Source organism: Diabrotica virgifera, chromosome 1 (genome assembly GCF_917563875.1).
Source record: "Diabrotica virgifera virgifera chromosome 1, PGI_DIABVI_V3a".
Classification (NCBI taxonomy): domain Eukaryota; kingdom Metazoa; phylum Arthropoda; class Insecta; order Coleoptera; family Chrysomelidae; genus Diabrotica; species Diabrotica virgifera.
In genome coordinates, this window is record NC_065443.1 from 107,994,516 (window position 1) to 108,017,101 (window position 22,586).

A 22,586-nucleotide genomic window follows, 5' to 3' on the forward strand; every position below is an offset into this window, starting at 1 on the left:
TTGACAATTTTAAAAATAACACAAAAAAATTCCCAGATAAGGCCTTTCATCAATTTGTAAAGCTATATGGACAAAAATTTGACACAGTAAAGTTAATAACAGAATTGACAGTTCTTTTTAATGATTCAGATTATATTGATAACTTGATAATGCATTTCAGAAAGATCTTAAATTAGCAAACCTATTTTTAACAGTTCCGGCTACAAGTGCATCCGTTTACAGCAGTTTTTCAGCAATGAAGCGGATTAAAACCTGCCAAAGACATACCCAATTGATAGATTGAATGTCCTCATTTTATTTAATTTCCATTGAGAAACGCTTTTTAAATGGATTAATGACAAAATTCTCTTTATACAATTCTGTTATTAACATTTTTGCAAATAAAAAAAAACATATATTTGGGAGGTTCAAAATAATTTTTTTAAATAAGATTTTTACATCTGGTTTTGGTAACACTTTACACGCGTCGTCACTGCTGACGATACAAGCTCCACCATCAGAATTTTTCAACCGAAGGCATGGCTGTTGCTTAGGGCTTAGAACAGTGATACTCAACCTGCGGCATGCGGCCCTCTAGCGTTTTTCATACGGCCCAAAGGCTCACTAAAAGGCCCTGTAAATGATCAAATTATTTGTCAAATTTCACGTGTTTGTCAAATTATTTGATAGTGTGCCGCTGTGTTTAAGGCGTGTTTGTGCGTGATTGTGAAATTATATTGAACTTTTTAAGAACTCTGGAGTTAAAAAGCAGGTATTATTAACTTTTAGATAATAATAAATTATTAAAGTTAATGAACAAATATCCATTTTGAAAATAATCAACACTTATTTACTAGATACAATGGGAACAACCCATTTAGTAATCACAAGAAAAATCCAAGTCCGGATTAACAAAAAAATATAAAGTGATTGTGGCCTTGAAACAACACCCTGTATATTTAAATTTTCAAGAGTTATTTGCACATTTGAAAAGAGCATAAAAACTGAGTTTGCAGGTTCGCTTTAATTTTGGGTACAGAAAATTTAATGACTTTAATTTTGACATTAAATATACTGAAATTTTTAAGAACTTTAAGATTAAACAGCAGATTTTTAAAGCAGTTTGAATAATAAATTACTAAATTGAATAAATAAATATTCATCTTAAAAATAATCCATAATTATATACTACATTGGAATGACACTTACTTATCACAAGAAAAACCCAGGTTTGAATTAACAAAAAAATATAAAATAATTGTGATCTTGAAACAACACCCTGTATATTAAAATTGTCAAAATCCGTTTGCACATTTGAAAAGAGTACAAAAAACAAAGTTTAATTGACCGCTTCAATTTTTTGTGGACAATTTATTGACATTAATTTCGAAATTGAATCGAATTTTTGTTGTGAGTTCTCAGAGTTTTTAAAAATTTCGACATAATTTCAAAATTATTTGAAGTCATTAAATTGTCTGCGTAAAAAATGAAGGTGAACCATTAAACTTAGTTTTTTGTGGTCTTTTCAAATGTGCAAACGGGTTTTGAAATTTTCAATATAAAGGGTGTTGTTTTAAGGTCACAATCAGTTTATATTTTTTGATAATCTGGACCTGTATTTTTGTGATTAGTGGTAAGTGGGTCGTTCCGATGTAGTAACTAAGTATTGATTAGTGTTAAAATGAGAATATATTCATTAAATTCAATAATGTATTATTAAAAGTACTTTAAAAACCGGCTTTGTAATCTCTGTTCTTAAAAATTTCAATATATTTTATTTCAAAATTATAGTGATTAAATTTTCTGCGGAAGACATTAAAGCGAACCTATAAACTCACTTCTTTGTACTCTTTTCAAAATGTGCAAACGGGTTTTGAAAATTTCAATATACATACAGGATGTTGTTTCAAGGTCACAATGAATTTAAGTATAATTTTGTTAATCCGCACCTGGATTTTTCTTCTGATTAGTAGTTCTATGGTTTGGGTTGTAAATAAGACATACTTGTATCAAATATCAAAAAATATACAAAGTGGTTATAAAGTTATGAATCCAGACAAAAATGGGCAAAATCGATAAAAACACCCTGTAACTCGGTTATAAAAATCGTTGAGGCAATAAATGTAGAATATGTAGAACCGCATCAGTGACCTCTATTCGCCATTGAAGTATTTCCGTTTCTTAATGAAACACCCTGTATACTACTCCAACTATGCGGCCCGCAAGCTGTGGCAATAGCTAGTATGTAGCCCAGGGAAAAAAAAAGGTTGAGTATCGCTGGCTTAGAAGATCGAGGCCAAGTAAGTCAACAGGCCAGTGTTTAAAAATATGAGCAGCTAACGACTTGTTGTTTATACTTTACGCACTATTTTTAAATAATCTTTTGAAAGCGATTTCCGGAGTGGAAGTCGAAACGTCAAATATTAGTTAAAAATATAATTTTTCAGAAAACAGTTTCAGAACCTTTTTAAAGAAATAAATAATACTTACCAGCAAATGCTGACAATGTACAGCTACAATACCAATAAATACGATTAGTAATGCTCCCGGAATGAGACCAGCATTTTTCACTGCGTCTCCCAAGGCCAACATACCAGTCCCTACATTTCCTTTAAGGACATGCATAAATGTTTCGAAATAGCTGCAAACGAAAATGTTTATACCGTGTGTTTACTTTTAAATTAGATAAAGGAGTACACCCAATACATGGCAACACTGCTTCTCCGATTCCCACATTCGAGTCGCGCCAATTTATTCAGTCATTCTTCGATTCTACAGTGGCAATACAACTCATAAGCAATGTTGCCGATTTTAGCGCTCCTTCAGTCACCTATCTCTAAACGAAAACTAAACGTATGGCAGGAGTGAACAGGATTGGGAGATTAGAAAATATTAGGAGATAATTATCTTACTATTCTAGAGAGAGAAGGAAGATATGATCATATGATCATGAAGATATGATATCATCATCACCATTCAACCCGGATCTATCCACTGCTGGATATAGGTATCCCTCAGTCTTCTCCAAGTATTCCTGTCTTGTGCTGTTTGCATCCAATTTTTCTCTATCCGTTTTATATCATCAGACCATCTTGTTGGCGGACGACCTCTACTCCGATATGCTTCATGTCTTGGTCTCCAGTGTATAAAAAATATATGTAATATAATAGGAAGAATAGAAGAATATAATTCGAGTATAAAATAAGAAAGATATGTCAGATTGCTCAGTAAAAACAGAAAATAGATGTAATACGAGCATAATAGGCCCTAAGACAACAAAAATAAACTGGGAGCCAAATGTTAGGGATACAGCTAACAATTTAAAAAATAATACAATAAAATTATGCCCCACTATCATTTATCTACATCAACAATTAACACTAGTTTTTTGTTTTTTTTTTTATTCAAAAAAATAAATAATTAAAATAAAATATCAATGAAGCTCCAAGTGATTTAGTTAGTTTTTTTTTATTTCCACGGGGCAAGCCCAATACAGTTACAATTTTTACAAATTTTGGAACAATTTAGTAGACACTTAATATAAGACATATATATAACATATAAAATATAATAGTTAAAATAGTTAAAAGAAATAAATTACATACAGAACAAATTAGAAACAGACTGGTAAGGGTGGACAAAACAAAACAATTAAGAGGCAATATTAATTTGTTGCAAATCGCGTATAAATTGGTTAGGTGTGGAACTAAAATTAAGTCTCTCAGTATTTTGATTTGTTAGACGTAACATTCTAGTTATAGTCATTGAGGCCATAATTACATCGATGAAATGGTACATGAAAAGTGGTTTCAACTGAATTTCGAGTACTGTATGAAGGAACTTTAAAACCAACCTTAGACAATAAATAATGACTATTTGCTGTACCATTTAACAAACTTTACAGAATTTTCAAATCATGGTGATAGGGACGTTCTTCCAGGGTATTGATATTTATATATGCTCTAATTTCTTCATAACTGTAAAACTTGTTACTCCCATGAATAGCTCTAATTTTAAATCCCAAAAATCTAAGGAATTTATTTTAAACTTTTTCTATTTTTTCTGCGTAAACATTATAGTAAGGTGACCAAATACTACAACAGTATTCCAAATTAGGTCTAACAAGAGAACAGTACAACAATTTTAGGGTATTGGAACTTTTAAAATCATAGCAGTTTCGTTTCATGAATCCAAGCATCTGTAATGCCTTTGAAATAATAGAGTCGATATGATATGCTAATTTTAGCGATTTGTCAAAAAGTATTCCAAAATCTCCTATCTCAACACAATCTAGTGGTGTATTATCAATACACCGAATATACGTTCTACCTTGATAAAAACTAATTTTATGGCACATTTTGACATTTAGCTCCATATCATTTTCTTTATACCAACCCTGTATTTTATTTCGGAATCGTCAGGACTAGATATTTTTGAAACGATTTTTAAATCATCCGCAAACAAAAGCTTACCACAGTTTATATCTGCAATATCATTTATAAATATAATAAATAATAGCGGACCCTGATGCGAACCCTGAGGGACACCAGAACTGACAACTACATCCTGAGATAGACAATCCTGGATCCTTACTGCTTGGCGCCTTCCTATTAGGTAGCTTTCCAGCCATTCAAGCAGTTTCCCGTTTACTCCAGCAGCTTCTAATTTAGACAATAGGATGTTATGATTTACCCTGTCAAATGCCTTGGAGAAGTCTGTATAAATAGAATCAATTTGATACCCACCCTCCAAAACTCTTAATAATGCATCCAAATAGCAAAGAAGATTTAATTCCGATGATTTGTGTTTCTGAAAACCATATTGCTCATCTACTGGAAATAATTTGAAACATACCGAGAGGCAGTCTGACACTAAGCTTTATACTACTTAATATAGGAATTGGTCTGTAATTTGTAATGTCGGATCTACTACCAGCTTTATGTATTGGCATATATCGCTAGCCTAACTCCTTTCAGTTTGCCTCTGTCCATTCATACTTCTCTTTATTATCAGTTCATCCCACTTTCTTCATCTTTGCATCTTCCTCTACTAATACTACTGCAAAAGTAGTATTTTGTTACCTCGGCTTCTCCAACGAGAAGCTCTTTTCATTTTTGTTAATTTTGCTACACATTAGCTACATTGAATATTTTCTCTTTTTCTAGTTGGAGTTTATCATTCTCTTTACTTTCGCTCCAACAGAAGTTTTTTTTTGTTACATTAGCCAGTAGTAGTTGTAGTCCAGATGAAGCCAACAGAGCTGTGGAGATGCTTCAAATTGGTGCCCTACAAGTCGAAGTTGCCAATATGCGTTTTCAATGTTTTGCAAAATGTTATTTTTAGATTTGCGTCTGGATTTCGGAACACCGGAAATGTTGCTGGCGAAAAAGAACAGGTCGCCCTAGAATTATCACGGCTCGAAATGACCGATATGTGACACTAACTGCGTGAAAGTAGCCTTTTTACTGCACGATCACTGTCACAAAGCCTTCAAGATGCCACTGATACCATTGTTTCCACTCGAACTATTCGAAGACGTTTAAACACATTTGGTTTGGTATCTATGTAGGTGTCCTTTGAGACGTGTACCATTGACTTTACGATATTGGCGTCCAAGATTAGATTGGGCTAGAGCACATTCAAATTGAAGATATGAATGGCATTCAGTATTTTTCACAGACGAGTCCAGATTTTACCGATTTTCAGATAGCCGTCAAGGAAGTGTACGGACAATACCAAGGGTACCGAGAAATCAAAAACCTTGTCAGATGGTTCATCCATTTGGATGTAGTAGTGTTGTTTGGGCTGCAATTGAGCCAAAAAATTTGAGGTTGCGTTGGAAGAACAGATCTCTACCTTCGCCACGACACTGTGAATTACTCCCAACACTGTGACGGGACATTATTGAGCAGTTTAATTTCAATGCAGCCATTCGGAACCAGTTTTGTTTTCTTGGCGATAATGGTCGACCATATGGATCTGCAATTGTCGAAGAAAGTAGAGATTTGCATGGGATTTCTCATTTGGCATTACCGCCGCGCTCTCCAGACCTCAATCCCATTGGAAATGATTGAGACAAACTTCAAAGAAGGCTTACAGATCACGCACCCCCTCAGCAGACTCTTCAGCAACTTCGAGAACTGTTACCAAGATTCTGTGGAGAAATTGTTCAAGAATCTCTTGAAAATTTAGTAAATAGTAGGGCACGTAGATGTCAAGCAATAATAATTAATGCCAATGGCGGATATACGACTTATTAGGGCACAATGTCTATTAATGCAAAATTTAATTTTTGTTATATTTGTTTTGGTGGGAATAATATTTTTTGTAAATAACTATAAAATATGTTAACAATTAATTTTTATTATATTTATTTTGGAGGGAATAATTATTTGTAAATAACTATGTAATAGTAGATTATACCACGAGTCAATAATGATGGCTATTATTCCCGAGGAATATTTACGAACCGAGCCGCGTTAGCGGCGAGGGAGTAACATTCCGAGGGAATGAGAGCCATTATTGCGAGTAGTATACTCTACTTTATCTACGACAAATTAATTAATTTAAGATTTTTAATGAACAACTTTATGGTAGGGGAGCCCAAGCGGGGATTTTTGCAGTTACTCGAGCGCGTCAGATTAGCATATGGGAGAAACCTGGTACCCTGCAGATGTACCTCTACCATATATTGGCTCAACACAGGGGAGTTCGTTAAGGGGGGCCCGAAAAAAAAATCTATCCTTAAAAAAACTCGAAATTGTCAGATTAAGATAAGGTAAGTTAAGTACATGCAAAAGAGTGTATATTTCAAAAATCTGACGATTTGAGCCGGGCCTAAGGAAATGGGTGAGTCCCAAAGTTTCACAAGAAAAAAGCGAATATTTCGTGAAATGAATGACAGATCGAAAAACTAAAAAATATTTGCCCAATATTTTTTAAAAATCTATCGAATGATACCAAACACGACTTCCCACGGAGAGGGGTGGGGGGTAAATTTAATATTTTAAATACGAATCCCGCGATATTTCGCGAAATGAACATCAGATCGGAAAACTGTAAAATACACTTATTCAATATTTTTGAAAAATCTATCGAATGGTACCAAACACGACCCCCCATGGTTGTGGGGTGGGGGGTTACTTTAAAATCTTAAATAGGAGCCCTCATTTTTTATTGCAGATTTGGATTCCTTACGTAAAAATAAGTAACTTTTATTCGAAACATTTTTTCGAATTATGGATAGATGGCGTTATAATCGGAAAAAACGATTGTTGGAAATGGAAAATTAAATTAAAAAGTGGCAAGCGCCCACTAAAATGGAAAACTTTACTTAACTTTTTTTGGTTTTAGGACCTACTCTTCACAACCCAATAGGTCCCCAAAGCGCTCGAGTGACTGCACATTTAGCATACTTTGCTCCCCTACCATTATTTGTTAAAAACATTAAAATTAGTAATAGTACAATTAATAAACTGAATTGGTTGAGAATCATCATTAACTTTAGTAGAGTTTTTAATACAAATATTTGGGATCTCGATTGCTGTAGAACAAGAAGATGGTACATTACTGTTTATCTCTTTAGCGATAGTATCTGCTGTAGTTGCCTTGTTTCTCATAGACTGATCAATGTATCCTTCAGCTACCTGTGTTGACTTCCAGCCCCCATGACGTATTATATATTACATTGCGTACGTTTTATTATAAATGGATTTCGATGTTTCAGGTATTAAGGTAGATGCTGTTGCTGTAGCTAGTTCTACAATTTCTGGTGGTGTACAATTAAAAGATTCTTCATTTTCGTCCATCTCAACACAAACTGTCAAATATACTATTCGTTTGACAGTGACACTTTTTGAGGTTGATTATTTTGTTTCCGTGGTGAATTTTGTGATTGTTGTGCCAGAGGGATTAATAGCTATTAATCCCGCATTATTAATCCCTAAGGGATTATTATATGGCATTATATTGCAAACACCACAAGTATAATACATATATTATGTATCAGTCGTAGATAAACAATTAAATTTATAAGTTGTTTATAGTTTATTGACTATATCCCTAACTTATACCGCCCAGTATATTTTCTTTTTCCAACAGATAAGATTAATGGGACTAAATTTCCGAAGATAAGGCCACCACTATCAAGTACCATAAATACAAATTATAACGTATTATTTAATATTGTCAAAAATGATAAAAAATGTGACATTTTTGTTTAAATAATTTGATCTTACCTGAGGGACGTATGTGGAGCCCGTGCAATACTAATTCTTGCTTCGGACATTTTTAGGAGTGTAAAAATAATTTTAAAATATAATAAATATATCAGTTTATACCATATTTAATAAATATACTTCGCTAAACCAGTGGTAAACTGACAACTTCTACAGATTTGTTTTTGTAGTAAACTGTGTCAAATACAATTGACACGGCTGGCTGTAATAATAGCACATGAAAAAAGCACACCATTCAATCTTCTGTTCTATTTTACATGGATAGCCTGCATTTTATATTTTATTGCTTTAGTTTTTTTTATTACAGTCCAGTAGTCAGATATTTGATCTATAAAAACGAGACAAACAAGCTGAATTTTACTGAGCATTTCAATTTTGGGACCTCAAAAATGAAAAAAAAAGTTTGCTACTCCCACCCCGGGCTTCCCCCAAAAACCTCCCCTCGTGGAGAGGGAAAGAAAAACATCAACTTACAAAGAATCTGTACGCCGTAGAAAAAAATTAGTCCTGTCGCCAGTGGGGGTACAACGACCTCCTTAATTCAGATGGACTTACCCAAGTTTTTTTTATGTATTTTGACCCGTAGAACACGAATTTTTTGGGTAACAGTCGATCCGGATGTCGATAAGATTGTTATAAACAAAGAACTTGAGGAATCACATAACAGCAATTTTTCGCAAAACAAAACATTGTTTTGTATTTTTTGGGTCATTCTAAGCAAAAAATGTTTTTACAAGTTTTTTCGTAGGATGCATAGTTTTCGATATAAACGCGGTTGAACTTTAAAAAATCGAAAAATTGCAATTTTGAACCCGAATAACTTTTGATTGAAAAATAAAATAGCAATACTGCTTACCGCATTTGAAAGTTCAAGTCAAATTCTATCGGTTTTGATTACTTTCATTGCTAAAAATTAATTATTTTAATGTTAAACAAAGCTATAAACACATAGTGATTGAATGATGTTTTCAATGCATTTCCCATTTGAAATCGAACGAGTAGGCGCGCATACATACAATTTCTACGTAGATTAGGTACATTAAAACGTATGCATTGGGCACGGGAAACACTATGTGTTTATGGCTTTGTTTAACAAATAAAAACTTAATTTTTAGCAATGCAAATAATCAAAACCGATAGAATTTGACTTGAACTTTCAAATTCAGTAAGCAGAATTGCTATTTTATTTTTTAATTAAAAGTTATTCGGGTTCAAAAATTGCACTTTTTCGATTTTTTGAAAGTTCAACCGCGTTTATCTCTAAAACTATGCATCCTACGAAAAAACTTGTAAGACCATTTTTTGCTGAGAATCACCCAAAAAATACAAAAAAATATTTTGTTTTGCGAAAAATCGCTTTTATGTAATTCCTCAAGTTCTTTGTTTATAACAAACATCGACATCCGGATCAACTGTTACCCAAAAAATTCGTGTTGTACGGGTCAAAATACATAAAAAATACTTGGGTAAGTCCATCTGAATTAAGAAGGCCGTTGTACCCCCCCTGGCGACAGGACTAAATGTTTCAAAGAAACATTTAACAACAATGCTTGAAACGACCGGCGATTTTGAATGTCAATTATCCTCGCGAAATGAAATTTTTAGATAAAATTTGTATCTACTCGACCGACGGTAAAAATTCGATAACTTTAGAGTGTCCTATCGACAAAAATCAAAATGCTTTTTGAAAAGTTCAGCTTTTTTATGCAAATTTTGCATTTTGGATACATTCCTGAATATTATAAACGATCAAGAAGAGACAATAAAATTTACAATGGAAAAGGAATACAATAACACTTTACCTTTCCTCGATGTTTTAGTCTCAAAGAAGGATACTGGATATGAGACTCAAGTGTATGGAAAACCAACACATACCAACAGATATCTTAATTACAAATCAAATCACAACATCAACGTTAAAAAGGGAATCATTAAATGCTTATATGATAGAGCCAAAATTGCTTGTTCTAACGAAAATTCATTTTTAGAAGAAAAACAATTGTTAACATCTGTTTTATTAAAAAATGATTATCCTTTATCGTTTATAAATAAGAAGGAATTGTCAAGATTGGATCGAATGGAACAGAACAACTTAGAACGGGATCCTACAACATTCACAAGAAATAATACGAGGAAAATATCAATACCATATATAAAAGATATTCACATATCCGAGAAACTTAAAACAGTAGGAAATAAATTCAACATTTCAACAACATTCAAAACAACAAACACATTGAGATCTATTCTGTCTAAAACTAAACCTAACAATGAACACGAAAGAACAAAGGATTGCATTTATAAAATACCTTGTGAATGCGAACAATTTTATTTAGGTGAAACATCAAGACCATTAAACGTTAGAATAAGTGAACATCAGTCTTATATTAAAAAGAGAGGATTCGATAGACCTCAAATATGTCAACACGCATGGGATAATGAATAGAGTTCAGTGGAGAGATTCAAGTATAGTCCTGAAAGAATCAGATAGTAAAAAGAGAAAAATCAAAGAAGCGGCTCTAATTATGCTAAATGAAACCAATTGTGTCGCAAATTCCTCGGTAGAATGCAGTAGGATGTAGTTACCCATACTGAAAGAGGAAGTCGATAGAAAGAAAATACCACGATTAGTAAGTCAATAACATATCGAGTTAGTACAAATTTTATATTTTAGTATTACTTATTGTATATCTATGTATTATTAATATTATTTATAATTTAAACATATTAAAGTCAGAATTTGGTATTAGTTTTTTGAAAGTAAATAAAATGTAAGACCAAATACTTACGATGTCGGGATAGTATCAGTAGAAAGTTTTTTTCCTGGTTTTCCCTCGTGATTTACTATGAAATCTCTAACGCGAGAATTTTACTGTCATCGTTGCATTTGGTTGTCTTTTTAAAGACAGATCACATGCTATGATATTTTTTTGTGACGGATATTCTTGAGTTGGGATTGATTTCATGTAATCGAATGAACTATCATTTTAAAGTCTTCTACTTTAAAATGTATAATATACGTCTAAATTGCCAATATAAATGAGTCAGATTAAATAAATTATTAGAAGAATTTTTTTACTTAGCAACAACATTTTTGTTTATTTTAGTAGTATTTTCTATTTTGACAACGAAACCCGATTTGGGCTTCGAAACGTTAATAAAATCTTTTTTTGGTAAAATTGTGGCTTATTTCCCATTATAAATAGTTGATATATATAAAATGCCACAAGGAAATAGCTTCAGAACAACATTAAACAAAGTTAGTTTCTATAAAGCTGTTAAATATACAGGGTGTAACAAAAATACAGGTCATAAATTCAATCACATATTCTGGGACCAAAAATAGGTCGATTGAACCTAATTTACCTTAGTACAAATGTGCACATAAAAAAAGTTACAGCCCTTTGAAGTTACAAAATGAAAATCGATTTTTTCCAATATATCGAAAACTATTAGAGATTTTTTATTGAAAATGAACATGTGGCATTCTTATGGCAGTAGTATCTTAAGAAAAAATTATAGTGAAATTTGGACACCCCTTAAAAATTTTATGGGGAGTTTTTTCCATTAAACCCCCCCCCCCCCCCAAACTTTTGTGTACGTTCCAATGTAATTATTATTGTAGTACCATTAGTTAAACACAATGTTTTAAAAACTTTTTTGCCTCTAATTTTTTTTCGGGAAGTCAGTTTTTATCGAGATATTTTGAATATTTGTCAAATCCACCACATATTTGTATATTATGGTTAAGTACGATTATGGAGACTTAAGGGCCGGTTGTTCGAACGCTAATCAAAAATGATCATTATCAAATATTTAATTACTGTCACCAACTGTCAATGTCAACTTTGTTTGGGTTGTTGAAGACATAATTATGGATTACAATTATGAAATTAGTTAATCAATTATGTTAATAATTGTTATGTTAATTGATTAACTAATCTCATAATTATAATCAATTATGTTTTCAGCAACCCAATCAAAGTTGACATTGACAGTTGGTGACAGTAATTAAATATTTGATAGTGATCATTGTTGATTAGCGTTCGAACAACCGGCCCTTAGTAATAATATGAAAATTTATTTATGATTTACATTTTTAGGTATATTTTAACCATATTAAAAAAGAAGCCACATCTTGATAAAAGGTACCTTATCAAAAAAATACAAAGAGGCAAAAAAATTTTAAAAACACTGTGGTTAACTAATGGTACCGCAGTAAGAGTTTAATTGGAACGTACACAAACATTTGGGGGTTTAAAGGCACAAAACCCCCATAAATTTTTTATGTAAACATATTAAAAAAGAAGCCGCATCTTGATAAAAATTGCCTTATCGAAAAAATACTAAGAGGCAAAAAAGTTTTGAAAATATTGAATTTAACTAATGGTACCACAATAATAATTTAATTGGCACGTACACAAAAGTTTAGGGGGGGTTAAGGTAACAAAACTCCATAAAATTTTTAGGGGGTGCACAAATTTCACTATAATTTTTCTTTATGATGCTCCTGCCATAAGAATGCCACATGTTCATTTTCAGTAAAAAATCTCTAATAGTTTTCGATATATTCGAGAAAATCGATTTTCATTTTGTAACTTCAAAGGGCTGTAACTTTTTTATGTGCATATTTATACTAATAGTCCAGAAAGCCACTGCGCATCCGCTAGGAAAAATATTCTAATTCGGATTTTTTGCACAATCTTACTCAAAAAGGACTCCTTTTAACAAATTTGCATGTTGCCAGGACCAAAAGGTGGTCAAAAATTTTTTAAACGTTTTTTTTTGTTTTTATCCTAAAATTATTTTTTTTACATGGAAAAAAGTTTTTTTAGGTTTTTTGGATCATTCCAAACAGAAAAGATCTTTAGTGACTTTTCTCTAAAAATGATAGTTTTTGACATATAAGCGATTAAAAATTGAAAAATTGCGAAATCGGCCATTTTTAACCCTCAAAAACTATGTGAAAAACTGAAAATTTGAATGTTGCCAAGGTAGGTAGATATTCTTTAAACATCGATTGATGAAATCTTGAAGAGTTTTTTGCAATACAATATTCAAAACTCCTTTGTTTTTTAATTGCTAATCAAGTGTGCGCGACACTATTTTCCACCGACAGTATGGTGCAAATGAAAGGAATAAATTCGTTATTTCGTAAACCGGCGACTTTAAGAAAAAATACCGAAACAGGTCGATTTTTATTTTTAAGTTATGATATTGTGGCATTTATGGTATACTAGTGACGTCATCCATCTGGACGTAATGACGTAATCGATAATTTTTTTAAATGAGAATAGGGGTCGTGTGCTAGTTCATTTGAAAGTTTCTTCCATTCTCTATTCAGTAATATAAACATTTACATAAATATTTATACAGGGTGTCCAAAAAACTTTTATTAAATTAAATTATTTGACAAAAAAAGAAGTAGAAGGACACCCTGTATAAATAATTATGGAAATGTTTACATTACTGACTAGAGAATTGAAGAACCTTTCAAATGAGCTACCACACGACCCCTATTCTCATTTAAAAAATCATCGATTACGTCATCACGCCCAGATGGATGACGTCACTAGTATACCATATATGCCACAATATCATAACTTAAAAATAAAAATCGATCGGTTTCGGGATTTTTCCTTAAAGTCGCCAGTTTACGAAATAACGAATTTATTTCTTTCATTTGCACCATACTGTCGGTGGAAAATAGTGTCGCGCACGCTTGATTAGCAATTAAAAAACAAAGGAGTTTTGAATATTGTATTGCAAAAAACTCTTCGGGATTTCATCAATCGATGTTTAAAGAATATCTATCTACCTTGGCAACATTAAAATTTTCAGTTTTTCACATAGTTTTTGAGGGTTAAAAATGGCCGATTTCGTAATTTTTCAATTTTTAATCGCTTATATCAAAAACTATCATTTTTAGAGAAAAGTCACTAAAGACCTTTTCTGTTTGGAATGATCCAAAAAACCTAAAAAAAACTTTTTTCCATGCAAAAATAATAATTTTAGGAAAAAAACAAAAAAAAACGTTTAAAAAATTTTTGACCACCTTTTGGTCCTGGCAACATGCAAATTTGTTAAAAGGAGTCCTTTTTGAGTAAGATTGTGCAAAAAATCCGAATTAGAATATTTTTCCTAGCGGATGCGCAGTGGCTTTCTGGACTATAAGGTAAGTTAGGTTCATTCGAACTATTTGTGGTCCCAAAATATGTACTTTAATTTATGACCTGTATTTTTGTTACATCCTGTATAAACGGTACGTGATTTTTGTCATTTTTACGATTCTCATGAGATATAAACCACGCTGATTAAACAAGGATAAACAATACGGCATATCGTTGATACCCTGTTTACTATGAATTTTGACGTTTATCATTTTCAGTGACAGTAACATTTTTTACTGTCATTTGTTGTGTTTATTGGAATTTACAATTTATGCTGTGTTTATTTTATAAAGTTATATTGTGTTATATATTATAAAAACATAGTTAAATATAAATGTACAATATAACTTTATAAAATACATCCACCGATAAGAGCCATTTCCTAATTATTACATTGACAGTACATATCAATGATACTACATACAGTCGGAAAAATGAAAGAATACCCATGAACGATCATGTCAAGCACATATTTTGGATTTACTGCCTTTTTCTATAAATAACAAACGAGAGAGATAGATTATTAAATGTTGTGTACAAAGCAAAAACGTTATCCAAGACATACGTAGTTACATATTTATAACTGACAGAGTGAGACGGCGATACAATTGTTCAACGTAGTTATATTAATTTAGTAGAAAATTTAAACTCACACTTGACTATTTCTGTACTTCTAATGTCATTCTTAGAAAAAAATTCAACATGAGTCGAGATAATGATTGTATAGGGCTTTTCATCGATTGTCATTTGTTTCGAGCTTCTGTCATGTGTCACATAATATTAATATATCTACGTCATACGTCTTTGGTTTGTATCATGGTACATACCAATAACGTACGACGTAGATATATTAATATTATGTGACACATGACAGAAGCTCGAAACAAATGACTGTGAATGAAAAGCCCTATAAACTACTGTTCGAGTAATCGTGCTGGTCAACTATAATCTGACTGATTCGATTTCTGTCACTTTGACAGTGAAACTGGGTTAGGTTCGGTAGAGTTTATAAATTTTAATAATTAGTCGTATTTACTTGAATAAATTCAGTTCTTTTAAGAGCTATTTTGATATTATATTGTATTTTTGGTTTGGTAAGTATTTATTTAATTAAAATAGGTACGTCAATAAAATTTGTAAGTAATTATCTGTCAATATGGTTAACTTCTGTCTATGAGTTCGCCAAAAGTGTACATATTACTCTGATTTTTCAATCATAGTGTATGAAATTACAGATTAGTATATTTTTACGGATGTACATTTATTTGCAGATAAAGTCTGGAAAATGATCTGGATACCTAATGATCTGAAGTCATTAAGTTTACTTTCATTTTGATTACTTAATGCAGCTGACATAAACGACATTTTTTAAATTCCTGTGACTATTTACGTCCTCTGGCAACTTTAACATGGAGAAATTCATAATACATACTATATTTGCTTACTCATTATTTTTGTATTATTAATCTATACGCTGTGAGCTCGTACGTAGAGGGGATATTTACAAATTCGCGAACGCCAGTAGTGACAAGTTTGTAAACGTTTACTGGAAATTTGACATAAATGTCAAAGTGATTAATTTAAAATTAAAATTAAAAACATTAATTATAAACAATATTAGTTGGTCAAAGCTGTGGTATATATTTTTACCTTAAATATACTTACGTTTTAAATACTGAATTTAAGTTTTTTTAATGTTCCGTAATATCTAATTATAAATAATATATTCTAGTCTTAGCGCCATCTACACGATTATTGTCAAAGTATCCGAAGTAAGAAATTGATATTTTATCAATAGAACGTCAAAATGATTAGAAAAATCTTAAAAAAATCGATTACAATTTAATTACTTTTTTGCGTTGTAAATATTAAGCGATAACAATTAAATAATAAATTTAAAAATTACCGGTAAAAGTTGAATTAGTAACCGCTAGGAGCGACACCAGCGAAGCTCAGAGCGTATATCAAATAATTAATTACGGTAGTAATAATAACATTTATCACCAATAAATATATATTATCAGAAAAAGAATAACATCACAAGAATTTTTTGACACATTCTTACGTAGCGAAAAATCGTACGGTGGGATAGTAGTCACATCCGTTTATTTTCAGTATTAATTTAGTTTAGACTTTGTTTTGACTAATAGAAATTTTTGATTTGATTCGTATGCATATCATCGATGACGCATGGGTATTCTTTCATTTTTCCGACTGTACCTATCGACGTACGTTTCACTTAAGAGCACACAGTAGCGATCAACAGGTAGCAACAAACGCGGTCCAAGATTGCGAAAGTTCTGCGAACTTTCAAAAGTGAGGCAACAGTGCGTCGGTAATTCGACACTGACAGTGACGTTTATACTATCAAAAACAATAATTTTTATACACATAGGCGCTAAATGTTGCCAAGTCAGTGACGTTCAATTTCTTGTTATAAAAAAATCGATTTTTAGTAGTTCCAATGTGACACAAAATCTAGGCACGGGCTAAAAAGTTTATTTGAAGAAAGTGTATCTTTTTGTCTTTCTTAATGGCGGTACAGGCTCTTTTTTTCAATATTTTATTTAGTTATAGAGTAATTTCCACATACTAACATATTTCTGAAATTGGATATCTCTGTACCGCCATTCTTTATTATATTACGAATATGTGTGCCAAATATTTTGACAAAATATTCAAAATTAGAGCCGCAATCCTGGAACGCGTTTGTTTCTACCTGTTGATCGCTACTGTTTGCTCTTAATGTTTTGACTTAACTTGTTTGCAAATGAATCATGACGTTTGTGCAAAGATATAATGGAATAACTAAATCATATCTTTTTCAACATCTGGAATATCATATTCATAACATAAAAATGCACAAAAAATTAGCTGATTCATTAGAATTTTTAATAAATTCACTTCGTTTTTCAGAGATGGCGCTCCAAGGCATGCTCTTCTATCCGCATTGGGCCGACTACATTTGCAAATGGGTAACGTTTCTGGTGCAGAAGTTTGTTTTAAAGAAGCAACAGAAACGAGGAAAGGCCCTTCTGGAGTAAGGGAATTGGTCGACAAAGGTCTGCTGTCCATTGCACAGAGTGCGTTTGATGAGGCGTACGTCTACTTTCAGGAAGCTAGTCATTTGGAACCGTCTAATATAATGGTAAACTAGATATTTTATACATTTTAAATTAATTGAGGCGTGCACCGGAACAACGATTTATGTTACATGTTGCCAATATGTAACATAAATCATTGTTCCGCCGCCCGCCTCAATTTCTAACCAATGACAAGCTGCCACGTCACGACACACCCACCGATGGGTGTAATCTCGAGCTTAACTTGGTTTTGAACGTATTATAGAGCTTCTTTGGCTGCTTGATGTATATTGCATTTTATTTTTTCATATGCGTCTTTCATAAATAGTTTAAATCAGATATTAAACAAATTTGCACAAAATAGATACGTTTATTAAAAATACAGGTCCCTAATAGTATCAGATCCATGCCAAGAACACAAAGGTGTAAGAAATAAAAAAAGATAACTCAGAAAATAATTTTTTTTATTTAATAAAACTCCAACAGGAATCTTATGATTATTGCTATCTGATCAATCAATGATCAATAAGAAAGTTAGTTCTAACTACAAAATATTACAAAAAACATATCTAAGGTCATATTCAGCAATAATCCTTAGGCTCTAATACATAATAGTACTACTAGCTAACGTGTACACTATAGCCGCACTTTGGTCTGCTTTTTCACTTAACGCACTTATTTAACTTAGCACTAACTCAAAAGTCTTCTTATCTGGTTGGCGTTATCTAGGAGATCGATGGCCTCGACATTCACATGGTTGGAGAGTCTTTGTTCATGACTCTCGGCAAACTTACTTATTGTCTGACTAACCGTATCAATCTGGAGGTCTCGATGAAGATCACAGTTTCTGAAGTACCATGGAGCGTTGACCGATGTTCCTTAACACTTTATTCTGGTATCGTTGTATGATTTGGATGTTACTTTCTTTTGTACAGCCCTATAGCTGTATCCCATATGTCCATGTTGGTTTAAGGACTTGCTTATACAATAACAATTTGTTATAAGTAGACAGAGTGGATTTTTCCCCATCAACCAGTACATCTTTCTGAACTTAATTTCTAATTCTTCCTTTTTGTTCTTGATATGCGCTTTCCAACTTAGCTTTGAATCTAATGTCATACCCAAATATTTTGCAGTATTTGCATAAGGTATTTGGTTTCTATTTATACTGACTGGGATATGTTGTTCTCTTTTGTTAGTAAAATTGACATGAACAGATTTTGTTTCATTCAATTTGATACGCCATCGCCTGGTCCAGATGTTAATTTGTTCAACAGAGTTTTGTAGCATAGTTGCTGCTTCCTCGTGGTTTTGTCCGACTGCTAGAATGCATGTGTCGTCTGCAAATGTCGCAGTTGTGTTTGGTTCTAATGTTGGTGTATCGCTGGTATAGAGCAGATGTAGCACTGGCCCTAGGACACTTCCTTGTGGAACTCCAGCTTTAACTTCTCTTAATTCTGAATATGCTTCCTCATTTTTAACTCGAAAGTATCTGTCGGACATATATGATTCTAGGAGTTCAGAGTATTGTTTTGGTAAGTATCATCTCATTTTGTGATATAATCCCTCATGCCACACTTTGTCAAAAGCCTGCGCTACATCAAGAAAAATTGCAGAACAGACTTCTCGTTCTTCTAGAGCTTTTTCTACTATATCTGTTATTCTATGCACCTGATCTATCGTTTAGTGGCTTTCTCTAAACCCAAACTGATGATTAGGAATTAGATTATTTTGCTGTATAATTGGTTTTAGTCTCTTCAGGGGTAATTTTTCATATAATTTCGACATGACAGGCAACAGTGAAATAGGCCTATATGAAGAAGCTTCTTGTGGAGGTTTTCCTGGTTTTAATGTCATTATAATTTCTGCCACCTTCCATATCTTTGGTACATACCTCAACCTAAAGGAAGCATTTATAATATATGTTAATTGTATTATAGCTCTCCTTGGTAGTTGCTTTAACACTTCTCCAGTGATCAAAACAAATCCTGGAGCTTTCTTTGGGTTTATCGCCGCCGCCTACGAAAAGTATAACTCCGAAAAATGCCGTTAAGAATAGAACTTTCAATGAACGCCGCGAAAAATATTATTTTCGATTGTATGATTGTGAAAATTATAATCGCTAATAAAGTGTTAACGAAAAAATTTATTTTTTGAGTAGTATTAGCAAAAAAACATCATTTCTGTTTGTGGGTCCACGAAAATTATAATTACTAAAAAGTATCAGAAATAATTGTTCTCGACGGCAGAACAGAAACAAAAAGGGAAATAATTGTTTTCGTCGACATCTATTATGAACTAAATCTTTTCGTTATAAATATTTTGGGAGTTATAATTTTCGCGGACACGCATATAAAAAAAATTGTATCGCCAACACTTATCAAAGAGTTATTATTTTCACTGGAAATGTATTAGGAATCACATTAATCATAGGTACCAGCGTTATATTTTCTTTTATTTCCATATATACTTCTTTTGGAGTTACAGGGATATGTAATCTCCATTTCATCTTGATCAGAAAAATAAGTGTCTTAAAAGAAATGCATATGATGGAAAATGTTTGTTTCAACACAACGAAAAACCGTCATGTAACGAGCACGCTCCTGGGCAGTAAACAAAATACGTTCCAACAAACAGATGATCGTTCATCGCATCGTCCTTCCGATTTTTTCAACAAAAATTGTGATCGTCCAGTAACAGTTTCGTGACGATAATTTCAGTACACGGATAAATGCAAATACTGGTTGGGCTGACCTGCGCACTAGGATCGGTTTTAAATTAAATTACCGTCACCGGACGGTTCAAATGATAAACATGCGCATAAAAAATGGTACCAGTTTCGTGACGATTTCTGGACCGTACAAAAACTATGTATTGGAACAAACCTGTAGTGTATTAAAGAAATGGATTTATATGTACAACATAAAAACAGACAAATGCAGTTATAAATTACAAGAGGACAAGAGAATTATGTATAATAAAACAAACTATAATTATATGTGACTTAAATAACGCCTTAATGGCCGGTTTCACCAACGACAAATAGTAGTTTATTCGATGAATAAAGATATTCGACCAATAAACCGACACATCTACGCTTCACTAACGTCAAATAACATTTTATTTATTTGATAAAAAAATAAAAATGTATACCATTTTTATTCAGTTGCAATGCGAAGCCAAAACCGTCTTAATTTTTACTTAGATTAGAGAGTGCAGCCAGCACTCTTATCGACGATTTCACCTCGTGTTAGAGGCTCTTCAGAGAATGCATAGACTGCTTTCTCTAGTTCAGGTAAAATTTTTTCGATATATTAGTCCCCCATTGCAACTGACGTGAAGGTAATAGGTGCGTAGCGGCATCTGCTAAATGAAAGACTAAGTTTTTCAATCTTATAAAAATATTTGTAAAATAAAATATTTTTAAAAAATTTTTAATTGAAAAACTTATTGGCCCATTTTCCTGTTGACACCTCCAAGGCTTCTACAATATGCAAGCCAGATGGATGCTGCAGTGAAGACAAAAGGGAAAGAATTGTACACTATGCAATTCACAACCCCCGTCTGCAGCTTGGTAAAGTTTCAACGGAAAATGGACCTAGTTACTCTATAGGAGTAATACTAATACAAAATAAAAATGTATACCATTTTTATTCAGTTGCAATGCGAAGCCAAAACCGTCTTAATTTTTACTTAGATTAGAGAGTGCAGCCAGCACTCTTATCGACGATTTCACCTCTTGTTAGAGGCTCTTCAGAGAATGCATAGGCTGCTTTCTCTAGTCCAGGTAAAAATTTTTCGACATATTAGTCCCCCATTGCAACTGACGTGAAGGTAATAGGCAGATGCCTATTACCTTCACGTTTAGCAGATGCCGCTACGCACCTATTACCTTCACGTCAGTTGCAATGGGGGACTAATATGTCGAAAAATTTTTACCTGGACTAGAGAAAGCAGCCTATGCATTCTCTGAAGAGCCTCTAACAAGAGGTGAAATCGTCGATTAGAGTGCTGGCTGCACTCTCTAATCTAAGTAAAAATTAAGACGGTTTTGGCTTCGCATTGCAACTGAATAAAAATGGTATACATTTTTATTTTATATTTTTTATTATTTTATATTAGTATTACTCGTATAGAGTAACTAGGTCCATTTTCCGTTGGAACTTTACCAAGCTGCAGACGGGGGTTGTGAATTTCATAGTGTAGAATTCCTTCCCTTTTGTCTTCACTGCAGCATCCATCTGGCTTGCATATTGTAGAAGCCTTGGAGGTGTCACCAGGAAAATGGGTCAATAAGTTTTTCAATTAAAAATCTTTTAAAAATATTTTATTTTACAAATATTTTTATTAGGTTGAAAACTTAGTCTTTTATTTATTTATTTATCAAATAAGTATTTACCCTTCGAATAAATTGAAAAGTTAATCTCGCTTTAAATATCTATAATAACAAAGAAAATTCGTCAATTTAACTTTAAATTATCAAAATTGTATTGAAACACAATAAAAATATAATCGACTGATACATTTTATTCGACGAATAACTTTCATTGATTTATTTGTTGTTGGTGAAACCGGCCTTAATTTATTTAAGAAGGCGTTTAATAGGACTCGAATCGATTATGCTATTCATTTTATTTATAATAAAATACGGGTTATTATAAAATACATTAGGAAACCAATTATTGGTCTGACCGACCGCATTAGATGTTTTATATCAAAAATATACAGTAAGCACGTAAAGGTTGGAATACATTATTTTTTTCATGAATGGACGATTTTGGAAATATATCCCGAAAAAAGTCGATTTTTATTTATAAATTGTGATTTTTTGGCATTATCATACTAGTGACGTCATCCATATGGGCGTAATAACGTAATCGATGATTTTTTAAATGAGAATAGGAGTAGTGTGCTAGCTTATTTGAAAGTTTATTCAATTATCTATAATATAGAGAATTATTATAGAATATTACTATATATATATTTTTTTTCTCTCTGATTCTGGCCTTGGTTTAGAACTAGAACCTTTAGCCACGTAATTGTATAACTTATCACTAACTCAGGTGTAATGTGTAGTGTGTGTTGAGTAAGTGTCTTGTTACTTTGCAAAGTCGACG

General features: G+C 32.4%; 2 protein-coding genes across 3 annotated transcripts in view; one reads left to right on the top strand and one right to left on the bottom strand.

The window, feature by feature from the left end:
• The window catches only part of LOC114335511 (proton-coupled amino acid transporter 4-like), a 41,200-nt gene extending 32,825 nt beyond the window's left edge, over positions 1-8,375 (bottom strand). For both annotated transcript variants that reach the window (XM_028285759.2, XM_028285761.2), the window contains exons 1-2: positions 8,217-8,375; positions 2,470-2,620 (exon numbers count right to left, since the gene is read on the bottom strand). In XM_028285759.2, the coding sequence (XP_028141560.2) occupies positions 2,470-2,620; positions 8,217-8,266 (201 nt within the window). In that variant the 5' untranslated portion in view covers positions 8,267-8,375. The remainder of the gene's footprint in view (positions 1-2,469; positions 2,621-8,216) is intronic.
• Positions 1-22,586, top strand: part of LOC114335510 (trafficking protein particle complex subunit 12) — an 81,574-nt gene that overhangs the window by 53,183 nt on the left and 5,805 nt on the right. The window contains exon 4 of the mRNA XM_028285757.2: positions 17,303-17,534. Coding sequence (XP_028141558.2) covers positions 17,303-17,534 — 232 coding nt within the window. The remainder of the gene's footprint in view (positions 1-17,302; positions 17,535-22,586) is intronic.